Source organism: Cololabis saira, chromosome 2 (assembly GCF_033807715.1).
Source record: "Cololabis saira isolate AMF1-May2022 chromosome 2, fColSai1.1, whole genome shotgun sequence".
Classification (NCBI taxonomy): Eukaryota; Metazoa; Chordata; class Actinopteri; order Beloniformes; family Belonidae; genus Cololabis; species Cololabis saira.
This window is the reverse complement of record NC_084588.1, coordinates 7912526-7927594: the sequence shown is the minus strand read 5'-3', so window position 1 is coordinate 7927594 and position 15069 is coordinate 7912526. Positions and strand designations below refer to the sequence as shown.

Here is a 15069-nt window from a genome sequence, read left to right as displayed (position 1 = left end):
AATTTTGACTTTATTCTTGAAATTGTATTTCGACATTAATCTCGACATTTCAACTTTTTTCTCAACATTTCGATTTTTTTCTCGAAACTGTACTTAAAGCTGTTATGAATATGCCTATTGTAGTTCCATCATTTAGACACATATACACCTGGATTGCTATGTAAGGCATCTCATCTTGTGACACAGAATACTGGTTTACAACGCATGCCCTTGACTCCAGCAACGTCTGCAGTGTGGCTGCAGATAAGAAACTTCTTCAAATGACTGGTTTGTAACATGTAAACCAGAATATGTATGGAATATCCTACATGCAGCTGATGTGCATTCATGTTTAATCAGCGCTTATTGAGAGACCACTGATTGTGCACTTTTGCTTGAATCTGCGGCATCCTGATAGGAGGTTCGGGTGGACCCCTGGGACCAGACTGCCCTCCAGCACCCGGTGATCCTGGCATTTCTGGAAAGCCTGGTGGGTCATGATCTCCCTGAAAGAGAAAAATGACCCCAGGACGCCGAGGACGCCCTCCCCGGTCGGGAGGTCGTCCTTGGCGACGGGCCGACCGCCGAGAACGCCGCTCTCGGGACTGGGCCCAGGGTGGCCTCGGGCCAGACGGCGCGTCCAGTGGCGTGGCGCGTCCAGGACCACCCCTTCCCCGACGCAGCACTGCTCCAGCCGCTGGTCCGCCTCTGGAGCTTGCACGTCCAGGACCTCCCCGGCGACCGACGTCTCCACCTCCGTGACCGCCTCCTCCAGGACCGGCTCCTCCAGGACCGCTTCCTGAACCGGCACCTCCAGGACAGGCGCCTCCAGGACCGCCTCCTGGGCCGGCGCCTCCAGGGCCGCCTCCTGGGCCGGCGCCTCCAGGGCCGCCTCCTGGGCCGGCGCCTCCAGGGCCGCCTCCTGGGCCGGCGCCTCCAGGGCCGCCTCCTGGGCCGGCGCCTCCTGGGCCGCCGAGGGCCTCCCCAGACGGTCCCGCGCCGCTCGCCTCACGTACGGGCACGTGAAGGAGAAGGGGTCGTCCTCCGAGGACCGCCCAGCACCCCTCGCCGCACGTCCGGGTAGCTGAAGGTGAAGGGGCGGTCCTCTGTGAACAGAGTAGGCGGGCGACCCCACCCTGCCGGCTGCTGCGCTGCCAGTGTCTCCAGGGCTGCAGTCTGCCGCTCCGCCTGGCTCCGGATCAGGGCCGCCAGGTCTGCCAGCTCCTGTGCCAGTGCCTCCATCCTGTCGGGCCCCACGTTGGGAGCCAGTGTAGCAGGGCTATTGCTACGGGGGCCGACCGACAGGACAGAGGACACAGGTTTCAGTGCAGGAACTCCTTTAATTCACCGGAACACACAGGACACACGTGCTTCAGCTCCTTCACAGCAGACGAGAGACCCTTTCTGCTGTGCAGCCATGCTTTATCAAGGCAGGCAGGGTGGAGAGGTTGATTGGGGACACCTGTGCCAAACCTGAGTGGCTGCAGCTCCTCCACCCTGCCACATTGAGGAAGTCATAATTTAAATTATAAGCGTCCACACTGGAACAGGCCTCTGCTGCCAGGTCCTCATCCCTTTTGTTACCCGGTACCCGGGTCCGGGGCGCTGGCCCCCCCCTCAACGGACAGATCCCAGATGTCCCCACAGTCCACATCCAGGGCGGGCTGGGGGGGGGACACGGGTCCTCGGAGCTGGCTGGGGGGGGACACGGGTCCTCGGAGCTGGCTGGGGGGGGACACGGGTCCTCGGAGCTGGCTGGGGGGGGACAGGGGTCCTCGGAGCTGGCTGAGGGGGGTCCGGGACCATCACCGGAGCAGGGGCTGATGCGTCCGGGACCACCACAGGAACATGGGGAGATGCGTCCGGGACCACCACAGGAACAGGGACAGGTACGTCCAGGACCACCACTGGAACAGGGACAGGTGCGTCCGGGACCACCACAGGAACAGGGACAGGTGCGTCCGGGACCACCACTGGAACAGGGACAGGTGCGTCCGGGACCACCACTGGAACAGGGACAGGTGCGTCCGGGACCACCACTGGAACAGGGACAGGTGCGTCCGGGACCACCACTGGAACAGGGACAGGTGCGTCCGGGACCACCACTGGAACAGGGACAGGTGCGTCCGGGACCACCACTGGAACAGGGACAGGTGCGTCCGGGACCACCACTGGAACAGGGACAGGTGCGTCCAGGACCACCACTGGAACAGGGACAGGAGCTGGAGCTGGAACAAGCTGGGGCTGGCACTGACGCCGTCGCCATTGCCTCCCCTGAGCCTGCAGGCTCCTGGGCCCACCCCGAGCCTGGCATGTTCCCAGAAGGGGGTCCCCATACTCCCCCTCCTCGGCCCGGCGCAAAAACTCCATTAGGGTGAGGCGCTCTCCCGCTGGGTCCATTTGGTCGGTCCGTTCTGTTGTGATGTGGTTTTGTCGAGGACCCAAAAGCAGGAGAGCAGGAGCCAGGAGTTCACAACAAAAAGGGTTTAATTACAAAAAAGGCAAAAACAAAGCGCTGCAGAGCAGGATTAACAAAAAACCAGGAACAGGAAAAACCGACAAGGAGACATGGAGGAAGAACCAGTACGGACCGACAGGGAACCAAGGAATGACAAGACAAGATATACTGAGGGGATAACGAGACATGACGAGACACTAGGTGCAGACACAATCAGGGCAGATGGGACACAGGCGGGGCAAGACAGAAACTGAAAGTCACAAACTGGGGGGGAAGTGTCAAACCCTGACATCTGTTCCTTCAAAGAATCAAGCAACTCTTTGACATCATGAGAAACATACATTTTTTGGACATTGTTTCTGATAACATCACACTGATTTATCACGTTGTCAATATCCTGAAGAAACTGACTGAAGAGTGTACCAGACTGAGGGCAGAGGTCTATCAGCTTCGGGACAGAGTATGCAAATTGTCTTTTCAGCAAGAGGCTTTTAAAGACAATGATGACAAGGTGCAGGACTTAACTGGACTTCCATCCTATGCCAAGATGATGGTTGTCTTTACTTTCCTGGCAGGATCCCTGAAGGGAGGATCTGGGCTGTCTCCCTTTCACTGCTTTTTAATGACTCTAATGCGTATGAGACTGAATTTACCCCTCCACTTATTTACACATATATTTCATGTGTCCAAGCCTACTGTAAGCCGGATTTTCATCTTATGTCTATATTTTCAGGTTGCCTCCTGCTGCAGTGGACACCCAGCCTATGGAGGAAGCAAAGTCCCAAGTCCCTCAAATTCCATCTGAGAGAACCCCGACAGCTCATGTGACAGCTCAGATGAAGAACCAGTAGCCTGGAAAACAGAGGAAGTTGTTGATGTTGTTGATGACAAAAAGCGTTTTTTGCACCTTTTGAAAAAGCAGGAGAAATGGCCATTTCAAAAAGTCCAGAGTTACAATGTTCAATGGACAGTTTCAAAACATCTTCAGTTTGCATTCCTTCATCCATCCAATTTCTTGTAACTGTGATATAAAACTGCTTTATATATTGAAAACCTTTCCAATCTATTTCCGTTTTTTAGTTTTTATTCCATGTAAAGTGTTATTAAGCACTCATTACATTTTGTGAAATGTAAATGACACCAGATAATGAAAGTTGAAGTGGTTCTGAAAAAAGGGGGTAAAGCACTTGGTCCTAACACATTTTAAGACACTTTTACAGCCATAATAACACAATAAATTCCAGGCGGATTTTTATTACTTAGGTAAAAAAGGGTTAAAGTTGAAGTCCTGCCGCCATCTGGATTCATAACCAATCAAATGGAAACAATCAAAGAAAATCACTGTACATTTTAAGTGAAGTTATTAGTGTTATTTTTGTTATTACATTAGTGGTATTATTACTGGTTTGAAAAAAGTGCATGAAGGGTGAAGATTGTCAAAGCACATTATTTTTTCTTTCATGCATCTCCTTCATTTTTGTGCAGGGAAAGACACATGGATGGTTTCTCTGTTTATCCCTCATTTATACGTCTGGGTCCAGGTATTTTATTGCACACGTATGTTCATTAATATGGACAGGTTTGTTCTCCCTCTGTGTGTACAGCTAACGTTTGAATCTGTCAGAACACAACTGCATCCTTTTCCATCAAAGCATAAATTATATCCCAATTTAAAGAGTCTCATTATCTATTAATTGCATTATTTCATGTGCATTTCTCAGAATATTTATAAGTGGCTTGTTGTGTACTCAAAAACATAATAAAATATCAGCTCGTAGCAAAGAAGAGACCAGACCACACTGCCTGGTGTGTTCCTTGTTCTTCATGATGCTCTCTGCGGTTTAAACGGACCTCTGAGACGATCACAGTGCAGGTGCATTTATACGGAGACGTGATGGCACACAGGTGGATTCCATATAGGGCTGGGCGATATATCAAGATTTTAATATATATCGATATATTTTCAAATGCGATATGGTACGAGACAATATCGTTTATATCGATTTAAAAAAAAAAAGAAAAAAAAGAAAAAAAAATATGATTTTGATATAGCTTATTTTGTGACAAATTGACTTGAATGTTTTATTTGAGATTTGCACAAATGTTTTGTTATTTGCACGACTGTCAACCTCAGTGGAAAAGTCTGCCTGTTACTGTCTACATTGTATTAATTGCAGTGTATTTTAATTTAATTGTTATGCAGGAAAGGGATATTTGTTTTATTTTATTCAAGAAGCATTTTTATTCTATATATGCAAGCAGTTTATTTTTATTTAATTTGTTTTATACATTTTGATATTGTGCAGACCTCTGTTAATCAATGTACCTGTGTGACATTTGGCACGAGGCTTTGTATTAAAACTGACTGTTTTTTTAAGGGTTTGCCTCAGAAAAAATGAAGCTAACAGAGATGCTATGCTATAATGCTTTGGGGGAAACCCCAATCATGGCACAGAAAAAATATCGATATATATCGAGTATTGCCATTCAGCTAGAAAATATCGAGATATGACTTTTGGTCCATATCGCCCAACCCTAATTCCATTTATCATCATTAGTCATTTAGGTCAACACTGGATCATTCAGAGATCCTCACTGAACTTCTGGACAGAGGTTGCTGCACTGAAAGTAAAGGGGGTGAATCATTTTGCACGCCCACTTTTTCAGTTTTTTATTTGTTAAAAAAGTTTGAAATATCCAATACATTTCGTTCCACTTCATGATTGTGTCCCACTTGTTTCTTCACAAAAAATTGCAGTTTTATATCTTAATGTTTGAAGCCTGAAATGTGGCACAAGGTCACAAAGTTCAAGGGGGCCAAATACTTTCGCAAGGCACTGTACATCATCTCCTCCAGGTTCTACATCTTTAGTGTTGTCTTCTTCGTTTAGATCACACAATCAAATACGTCACAGCAGCTTCACTCCAACCTCCTACTTCTGCTCCAGGTGCTGAATTGTTATGGAAAAGAAACCAGGCCGAGTTGAGATGAGTAGAGTAGGTGCTAGTGGAAAAGCGCCATAAGAGAAAGACTTCAGAACATCCAAAAAAGAATCCATATTTTTATTGATGATTGTTCCAGAGGACAGAAAGGTACCCCACCTAATAAAAACGGAGGAAAGCCCTGCACTCAAGCACGTACATAAAAACACTGAATCAACTCCCCTTTCTTCTTCTAACTAACTGATTTTGGGTCACTAGCTACTGACAAAGGTTCTACAGTGATGCATGATGGGTACATGATGCCCTGAAGTGTTTATTTACAGCCAGTGTTCACTGTCTATAGACGGTAAATATGTATTCATCTTTTACTCGTTACCTAGTCACGCTGACGGTAGTTTGATGATGAGAGCTTTATTTCTTAACTGTTGGTGGTTCGTATGTTTTCAAAAGAGAAACAAAAACAGTTTAAAAGCTGCTGCAACAGCTCACGAGTTCTCTGCAACCTCCAGATGAAGCTCTAATGTGTAATAACGCTGCCAGCAGTAGTTCAGAAATGCAAATAGTTTTTAAAAAAGTCCTTTGGAATGTCTATACGAGTAGAAAACCAATGTCTCTGGTGTAACACACACTTTCCACTAGCGCCACGCTGACAGTTCCAGCCGGTTCAGGTCCGGTTGATCGCGTTCATGCAGCAGTACGACAACTTCCGACCACAAGATCTGTGTCAGTTCAGCTGGGAGAAATTCATCTGGGCTCACGTTTGCTTCTACTAGGAGTGAATGTACAGTCTCAACGTCATTATTTACACCACAGTCCAGAGCTTCTCCCAGAAAGGGGGAGGAGTTGCGGTCAGTCGTCCTCGTGCACCGAGCTCCTCCTGTAGTTCTTTTTCCCCTTCGTCTTCTTAAAGGAGTTGAATCCAGGGACCGACTCCTCCATCTTGGTTTCCTCCTGCGGTTGCTTCTTCTTCTCTGCAGGTGCACTCATGACCTCCTCGCTGTCCTTCCCCTGCTCCTCGTTCTTCTTGACCACTTCTCCAGCTCGTCCCTCCTCCTCTGCCAGGTGACTGAGGTGCAGCCCCTGCTCCCGTTCCTGCTGATCCGGCTGATCTGGCTGCTCCGGCTGCTCCGGCTGCTCGGCGTCCTGCTCCTTCTGCGGCCGCTTGGGCCTGGAGAAGATCATCCTCTGCTGGGGGTCGCAGGGGGAGTGGCCCGTTCTCTCCTTCTGCAGGCCGGACAGGAACTGCTGAGCGGCCGCCCGGTTGTCCTTGTCGCTGCTCTCGGGCACGTCCTCCAGACTGTAGCTGGTCCAGCGCTCGGGGTGCACCAGGTAGTCCGGGACTCCTCTCTTCTTGGCCGGAGCCGGAGACGCCGCCAGAGGCTGACTGGTCTTCCGTTTAGCCGCGCCGCCGCCGTCCTGCTTCAGCGAGGAGACGGCCCGCGTCTCGGCGCTCTCCAGGCAGTCGAAGACGTTGCGGCTGCGGTAGGAGAAGGCCGAGTTCCCTCCGGTCAGGACGAAGGAGCTCTGGGCCGTGTGAGCGGCGGCCGGAGCGCAGGCCTCCCCGTCGTCTTCGTCGCTGTGGTCGAACTCGGGGTCGAACGGAGCTCTGCTGGGGTCGTCCTCGGGCTCAGACTCGTCGCTGGCCGACAGCTCGTACACGTCGGTGTTCAACGCCTCGCCGTGGGTTCTGGCGCGCTTCTTCTCAGACATCTCCGCGATAAGATGCTTCTCAGCTAAACCAGGAACCTGGTGATGGAGAGAGGAAAAGGCTCAGGGATGGCCGGAACCAGCTGGAAATGTTCTTCAAACATGTTCTTGTATAAATACAGTCTAAACCAGGGGTCGGCAACCCGCGGCTCTAGAGCCGCATGCGGCTCTAGAGCCGCATGCGGCTCTAGAGCCGCATGCGGCTCTTTAGCGTCGCTCTTTAGCGTCGCTTTTTCACAGATGTTTGACCTTTTTTTTCTCTCTTTTTCTTTTTTTTTTCTCAATTTCTTTAATCTCAACATTCCAACTTTTTTCTCGACATTTCGACTTTTTTCTCAACATTTCAACTTTTTTCTCAACATTTCAACTTTTTTCTCAACATTTCAACTTTTTTCTCAACATTTCGACTTTCCCTCGACATTTCGACTTTTTTCTCGACATTTCGACTTTTTTCACTAAATTTTTACTATTTTCTCGACATTTCGACTTTTTTCTCGACATTTCGACTTTTTTTTCAACATTTCGACTATTTCCTCGACATTTCGACTTTTTTCACTAAATTTTTACTATTTTCTCGACATTTCGACTTTTTTTTCAACATTTCGACTATTTCCTCGACATTTCAACTTTTTTCTTGAAATTTCGACTATTTCCTCGACATTTCGACTTTTTTCTCTAAGTGCCTAATGAAAAAAAAAATCTTCCCCCAGTTTTAACTAATATAGATACATGCAGCATGTGTTGACTTCATTCTAAGACCATTTTTTGTGGCTCCAGTTTTTTTGTTTTTGGTCCAATATGGCTCTTTCAACATTTTGGGTTGCAGACCCCTGATCTAAACGTTACTGTAAATGACTAAATTAAACTGAATTCTGACATTAAAAAAAGACCGTCCTCCCCGAAAAAGGGGAAAAGACTTGTATTTTCAGGTGCAGTGTGCATCAAACTCATTTGTAGCATCATAACACACAAGATGAGGTATGAAATGTTAAAAGCAATGTCATGGTCAAAAACCCTGCAAGTTCTATACAAAAAAATTACGTTACAGTTCAGAAAATCACAGCTACGGGACAATACACGCTCTCAGAGGTGACTTTTCACTGCCAAAAATAAAGACAAACTATGGTAAAAGAACAGTGATGTACAGAGCTACGTCTGCATGGAACCCACTTCCCAAACACTTTAAGCAAACTATTAACAAAAAAGAATTCAAATTGTTAGTAAAGAAACATCTCTTGAATAGATACATATAGAACTTAATTATTATTAAATAAATACATAAATAATGTAGATACGATATGGGTATGTGTACATGTATATATATATAGATATTTTTTTCCAAATTTTTTCCCATTTTTACCACCCAGTGCTCCTACCTTACCCTGCGTTCACACTGAAAGCGTCACGGGAGTCATAGGCGTCTGGCTGCCATTCATTGTCTATGAAAAACGGGCGTCGAGAGGCGGCGGGGGCGGCGGGACCGGCGGGGGCGGCAGGAGCGTCGGGCGGCGGGCGCGGCAATTCGAAAGTTGAAAAATCTGAACTTTATGCAAATGAGCAGCGGCGACGCCGAGGCGTCGTCCAATCACACACCGGGATTCCCGAAGCGAGAACTCTCAATGCAGATTGTACTTTCATGTACACACAAACGTACACTCATTCACATGCGTACAGGAGCAGAGCTGTGCACTAATAAACTTATTCTATCAGGAATTAATATATTTCATCCAGCAAAATGACATTTTGCTGGTTTGACTGCCGTTTTACCTGAACTGATCACGTGAAACACGTAACTGATGGGTGAGGAACTGGATGGTCCCAACGATTTTATTTGCTACATTGATCCAACGAAAAATAATTAAAACCCGTGCTTATTAATCACAAAACTCAGGTTAAACATCATGACTAAATCCGCTCCGACCCGGTGTGTAGTGATCAGCGCAGACAGACTGCAGCTTCGCCTGAATTATGGTTCTGCGTTAAATCGACGGCGTAGCTGACGGCGTAGGGACGCGGTGCGGTGTGCGTCGCCGCGTATCCTACGCCGTAGGTTCTGCGTTGGTGTGACGCGGAACCATAAATCAGCCACCGGGCGCAAGTGCTCGCTGGGTTGATGTTGATCCGCGGACCAAACTTGTTAAAGGAGCATCAAACTCACTCTTATCTACGCAGAAATAACGCTAAAATATAAAGAAGGCGTCCCAAAGTGAGATCTATGGTGAAATATGAAAATTAAGATGTGTAGTTATATGTGTAGGCTGTTCCCACTGTTCCCTTCAGTTCTGCAGCGCAGCTTGAAACCCCGCCCACCGCCGCCCCGCTGCAGGCACTGACGCTTTCAGTGTGAACGCACCAAGCGGCGAGATGCTGGCGTCGGGACGCCCGTGACTCTTTCAGTGTGAACGAGGGGTAAGTGACAGTCCTGGGCGCATATTTTATGTATGTGTATATATATATATATATATATATATATATATATATAAATAAATATTTATTAAAAATGGTTATTGGTGCAAACTATGATAACTATACATTGTTTGAATGACGGAATTACTTTATTTTTTCTTTATTTTCTGTTTTTCCTTTCTTTTTTTATATGCTACCTCTTTAGGTTTGCTTTTAATTTTTTGTTGTAATGTACTGTGTAGTATGTGTCAGACCCCAGGAAGAATAGCTGCAGTTTTGCTGCAGCTAATGTGGATCCAAATAAAACTATACACTTTTTTTTTTCTTTTTAATGTATTTACTCGTTTTCTATTGTAATTTGTCTTGATGGGAATGTGTTTGTGAGCCCTGTCAAAGAGGAATTTCTGTCACCATTGGGACAGACAATAAAGTATTCTAATCTATGGTGACATAATGCTGATGGTGTATAAGACATTTCTTACATATTCTGTATGGCACATACATCTTACCAGTTGCAGAAGAAGTTATTTAAAGACTGGTAACATCCAGGCCTGGCAGCTGTGCTGGTATACGGGTCAAGCCGATGCCTCCATGTTCTGCTCGTCGGTTTTGCAGCAGTCGTGGTTTTTCCTACAGGTCACTGCCAGTCGCACAATCAACCTGAGATTTAAGAAGAAACAAGAAATCCATGATATCATTTCAGACGACCACTAAATGAAGACCTCAGAAGACATTTCTCAAGCACAAATAAGAGAGAAAGCGACTTGTTTTGTGAGACATTTAGCTCAATATTCATTACACAAACTACTTTCAATCTATACAATGGAAAGAGTTGAGTGGATTATTTTCACGGCTGAAAAGCTACATGAAGACAGCAGTGAAGAAGTCGTCATCACGGGTGAAGCGGGAAGCATCAATAATCTTCTCATCTGCACTAATCAACTTTATACATTTGGGAGAAGCAACTGTAATTGACTCCTGTTTCCCCCGAACCATTCGTGCATGTCAGGCAAAAACACTCTGAATAATTGGGACATTTATTCTTACAACATATACAATGCAATTGAACATTTACTGATACACAAATGCTTTAACAGTCCATCCTAAACCACTATTTTGGACCCCTATACGTTGATTACACCACGAGCCTGAAAGCAGAATATAAAATACACGTCTTTCTGTTGCCCCTCACTGAGGAACGGTTGATGGGGATGCGAGTCGTTCTCTTTGCACTCACTAAATTTGGAAAATGGACATATTGTATACAGCCATGTGGAAAAATCAGAACCTCTTTTTATATCCTGTGTTTTTGTTTAAAAACATAATAAAAACCACAGTAATGGTCCTTAGTTTACACACAACCTGAGATTAACAACGTTTTTCACCAATCCACTATTTAACAGAACAAGCCAAAGATTAAAAATGGTCTAGGTAATACTTTATTGCCCCCATGATTCAAGGACGTGTACATCCACCTGTAGCAGAAATAACTACCGTAAGTTGTTTCCTGTATAACTTTATCACTCTAATAGGCCTGTGTTGAAAAAAAATCGGTTATCCAATTCTAAATCGATTCTCATATTAATTCCTAAAAATCGATTCCTATGTGTAAAGATCAATTTTTTTCATTATTAAATTTTTGCCCACTGAACTTTAATCCCAGTAGTCGCCTCATTTAATTCACACATGCACTGTTGCAATTTTTTTTTTCCACTTTAAATGGATATTGAAAGGCATAGAGTTATTTATTTCATACAAATAACTTATTTCTTTTGTTTATGCCCAAAAACAGAATGTTTTGTTGGACACAAGAATAACTACTGCCATGTTTTTGCCTTTAAATGTGTTTAAAAGTATGAAAACCTTAAAGTTTTCAGTTATCATTACTTTATATACTTTCTTGGGGTTAAATTTGCACAAAATGCTAAAAACCAAATTCTCAAGAATTAAAAACCTAAAAACACAGAAAATTGAAAAAAATTAAACGGAATGTGTTAAAAACTAAAACCGATTTCATACGTTTGCTGCCCTGGATCTGTTTGATAATTCTGCCCCACGATGTTTCTGAAAGCAGTTCTATCAGCATTCTGGGAGGTGATTGGTTCTTACAGCATCATTAGCTGCCAATACTTGCTGTTGAATCTCAATATAATACTAGTATTAATATGTTGCATAACTGCATATAATTCAGGCAACAGCTCAAAAAACTGTTTTAATAACACCAACCCCAATCAATATTGGATCGGATCGAATCAAATCTTGATAATTGATTCTGAACCTTAAGAATCGGAATCAAATAGATTCTTGACATTTGAATCGATCCCCAGCCCTACAGTCTGACACATTTTTATGGAGACATTTTGGCCCATTCGTGGCCACAACGTTGCTTTAGTTTATTGAGGGGCTTGTTATGAAATCCCGCCACAGCATTTTTAACAGAATCAAGTCTGACCTTTGACCCGGCCAGTTCCCAAACCTTCATCCTTTTCCCCTCCTGTCTGCTGTAAACGTGCTGGTGTGTCTGTCGTGGATCATGGTCCTGCAGAATGACCGTATAAAGCTCCATAGGACTCATATTTGCCTCCTGAATACTGCAAGGTGCCCAAGTTGTGCACTTACAAAATAACCCTGAATCATCGACCCCTCCACAGCCGTGCTTGACAGTGGTTGTGACATGTTTCTCCTGAAATGCCATTCTTGATTTTCATCAAACATGGTTCTGGTTGTTAAGGCCAAACAACTCCACTTTAGTTTAATCTGTTTTACTGTTGTGACTAATTGTTTATGACAGTGAAACACGGACCTCAAAGCTGTTTGGAAAAAATTTCATAAACCTTTTCATATTGATGTGCAACAAAAGTTGCTTCTCAAATACAGCAGCTTATCTCTTTCCCAGTAGTCTGAATGCTCAAAACCAGCACACTTAAAAGATCTGCTTTTATTGGGATCATCATATGTGCCAATGATCAATTCATCAATTCTAGGGCTAATGATTAGAAAACCCTACATGCAACCTGACCTCCGAAATCCCACTGAAGCAGTAAGTAGATACTAACGCTTGCCTGCATGATTTTATTTACCTTTTGGCTTAATTTTTGTTTTATAAATAATTTCATGATGAAAAAAACGTAAATGTTACACGCGGGACCGGGTGACCCGTGTGACTGGGACACACACAGCCATAGTTACCTACGTAACCTCCTCTTTCTGATACAGCATATACTATATAAATATTACATGGGTAGATAAAATAACATCCAGTCAGCTCTCCTTTACAAACAACCTCCACATTAATTGACGGATCAAGTGTAACAAAGTCTACACACCCACTATCTTACATCACGCTTCTGATGTTAAATATAGTTCAAGGAAAGTCCAATGTTGACATGAATCTGAATTCAGTTTCTACCTGTAGGTGTAGGTATATATATATATATATATATATATATATATATATATATATATATATATATATACACACACACACACACACACACACATATATATACATACATACAGGACTGTCTCAGAAAATTTGAATATTGTGATTTTCTGTAATGCAATTACAAAAACGTCATACATTCTGGATTCATTACAAATCAAATTAAATATTGCAAGCCTTTTATTATTTTAATATTGCTGATCATGGCTTACAGCTTAAGAAAACTCAAATATCCTATCTAAAAAAATTAGAATATTCTGGGAATCTTAAACTGTAAACCATGATCAGCAATATTAAAATAATAAAAGGCTTGCAATATTTCAGTTGATTTGTAATAAATCCAGAATGTATGACATTTTTGTTTTTTTTAATTGCATTACAGAAAATAAAGAACTTTATCACAATATTCTAATTTTCTGAGACAGTCCTGTGTGTAACACACACACACACACACACACACACACACACACACACACACACACACACACACACACACACACACACACACACACACACACACACACACACACACACACACACACACTCTTGAGGAGCAAGTGCAGGTTTGAGCCACACATTTCCCATCATGCCTTGCGCCGTGCAGCGTTAACATAGCTCCCAGCATGCTCGTGCTAACAGAATGTGTGTTGTGGCTCCGGGTCGACCGACCAATCCCCAGATCACATGCCGGGGAGGACATGTTACAAAATAACCCCACGGAGCTTCCATCCAGCATGTTGTAAACCCCTGACGGGACTGTTTTAAGTGATTTACCTGACCGCTGGCTCTACGATCCCACAGTGCCAGCGCCGTCTTCTTCTTCTGCGGTTCCTGGGCGTGTAGGGCAGTGCTGCCTCCTGGTGGCTCCGCGGGGAACTGCAACAACTTTACACTTCACATTTAATATCTGCACTAATGTCAGCATAATACTGTGAATGAATGAATGAATGAATGAATGAATGAATGAATGAATGAATGAATGAATTGTTATTTATTATTGTGTCATACACCTCTATGTTGCCCAGCCTATACAGATACACTACGCCAGCAAACATCAGCTGCGTACAAACAAAAACACAAACACAAAATTATAAATTCCACTTATACATTACAGATCAAATTACAGATCCTTTCTCAGTTTCCATATAAGTTGTCCTTTCTCTGTTTCCAGGGTCTCTTCATAAAGGTAGCTATAGAGAAAACCTCCTTTCTGAAAAACTATTCCAATTTAGCATCATCCTCAGTCCAAAACAGCTCAGGTTTCAAATTTATAATTTTCTGAAATAAAAGCTGCCTAGCTTCATCATATAATGGACAATAAAACAAAAAATTAAGTTAATCCTCAACAACATTTAAATCACAAACACTACATAATCTTTCCTCTTCAGGAACAGAGTTATACCCATACTCGAGTTGTAAAAAAAAATCAGGGGGGATGGTAGATTTTATCATATGGGGACAGATAATTTGTGCTGATTACAAATAATATAATATATTACAAATAATAGCACTGACCACAACACCTGCAGAAATACTGCAGGAATGACATAGCAGCAGTTAAATGCAGCCTTCTGTAAGCTTTAAATATCCACTGGGCTTACATCAAATACATGAAAACACAACAATTAAAAACAGTTTTCTGAACTTATCAATATGACTCTGTCCTTCACAGGATAAGTAAAATGGATCACTGCAAAAATTCAAAATCTTAACAAGAATATTTGTCTTATTTCTAGTTAAAATGTCTCATTTTAGTAAAAAAATCTCATTACACTTAAAACAAGACTCATCACTGGAAAAAACAACAATTTTCACCTGTTTCAAGAAGATTTTCACTTGAAATAAGTAGAAAAATCTGCCTTATTTCAAGTGAAAATTTTCTTGAAACAGGTTAAAATTGTCAAATAAGTTATTTTTCTGGTGTTATTTTTCTGGTGATGACTCTAAATGTTGAAATAGCAGTAAAACCACATTCATTGATGAAATGACATAAGGGATGGAAAGGGGGGATGGCAGTTTTACAGGGGGGATGATTTGGACCGTTTTTATTTCAGGGGGGGATGCCTTCCCCCCTCATCCCCCCTCATCCCCCCTCATCCCCCCTCAACTCCAGTACTGACTATAACGCCAAAAA

General features: G+C 43.8%; 1 protein-coding gene across 2 annotated transcripts; it reads right to left on the bottom strand.

Annotated features, from left to right (window-relative positions):
• Nucleotides 1–6170: 6170 nt before the first annotated feature.
• Nucleotides 6171–13767, bottom strand: tssc4 (tumor suppressing subtransferable candidate 4). 2 transcript variants are annotated; one of them, XM_061708634.1, is made up of 3 exons: nt 13710–13767; nt 9996–10153; nt 6171–7126 (listed from the first exon to the last, which is right to left on the bottom strand). In XM_061708634.1, the coding sequence occupies exon 3, from the start codon at nt 7088–7090 to the stop codon at nt 6230–6232; it is 861 nt and encodes a 286-aa protein (XP_061564618.1). In that variant the 5' UTR covers nt 7091–7126; nt 9996–10153; nt 13710–13767; the 3' UTR covers nt 6171–6229. The 2 variants fall into 2 exon arrangements, with proteins under 2 accessions (XP_061564618.1, XP_061564610.1); XM_061708626.1 differs by having other exon boundaries at nt 10003–10153.
• Between the last annotated feature and the right edge of the window lie 1302 nt (nt 13768–15069).

Bases quoted from the DNA above. Each gene is read 5' to 3' on its own strand.
- tssc4 (XM_061708634.1), bottom strand. From the start codon at position 7,090: ATGTCTGAGAAGAAGCGCGCCAGAACCCACGGCGAGGCGTTGAACACC.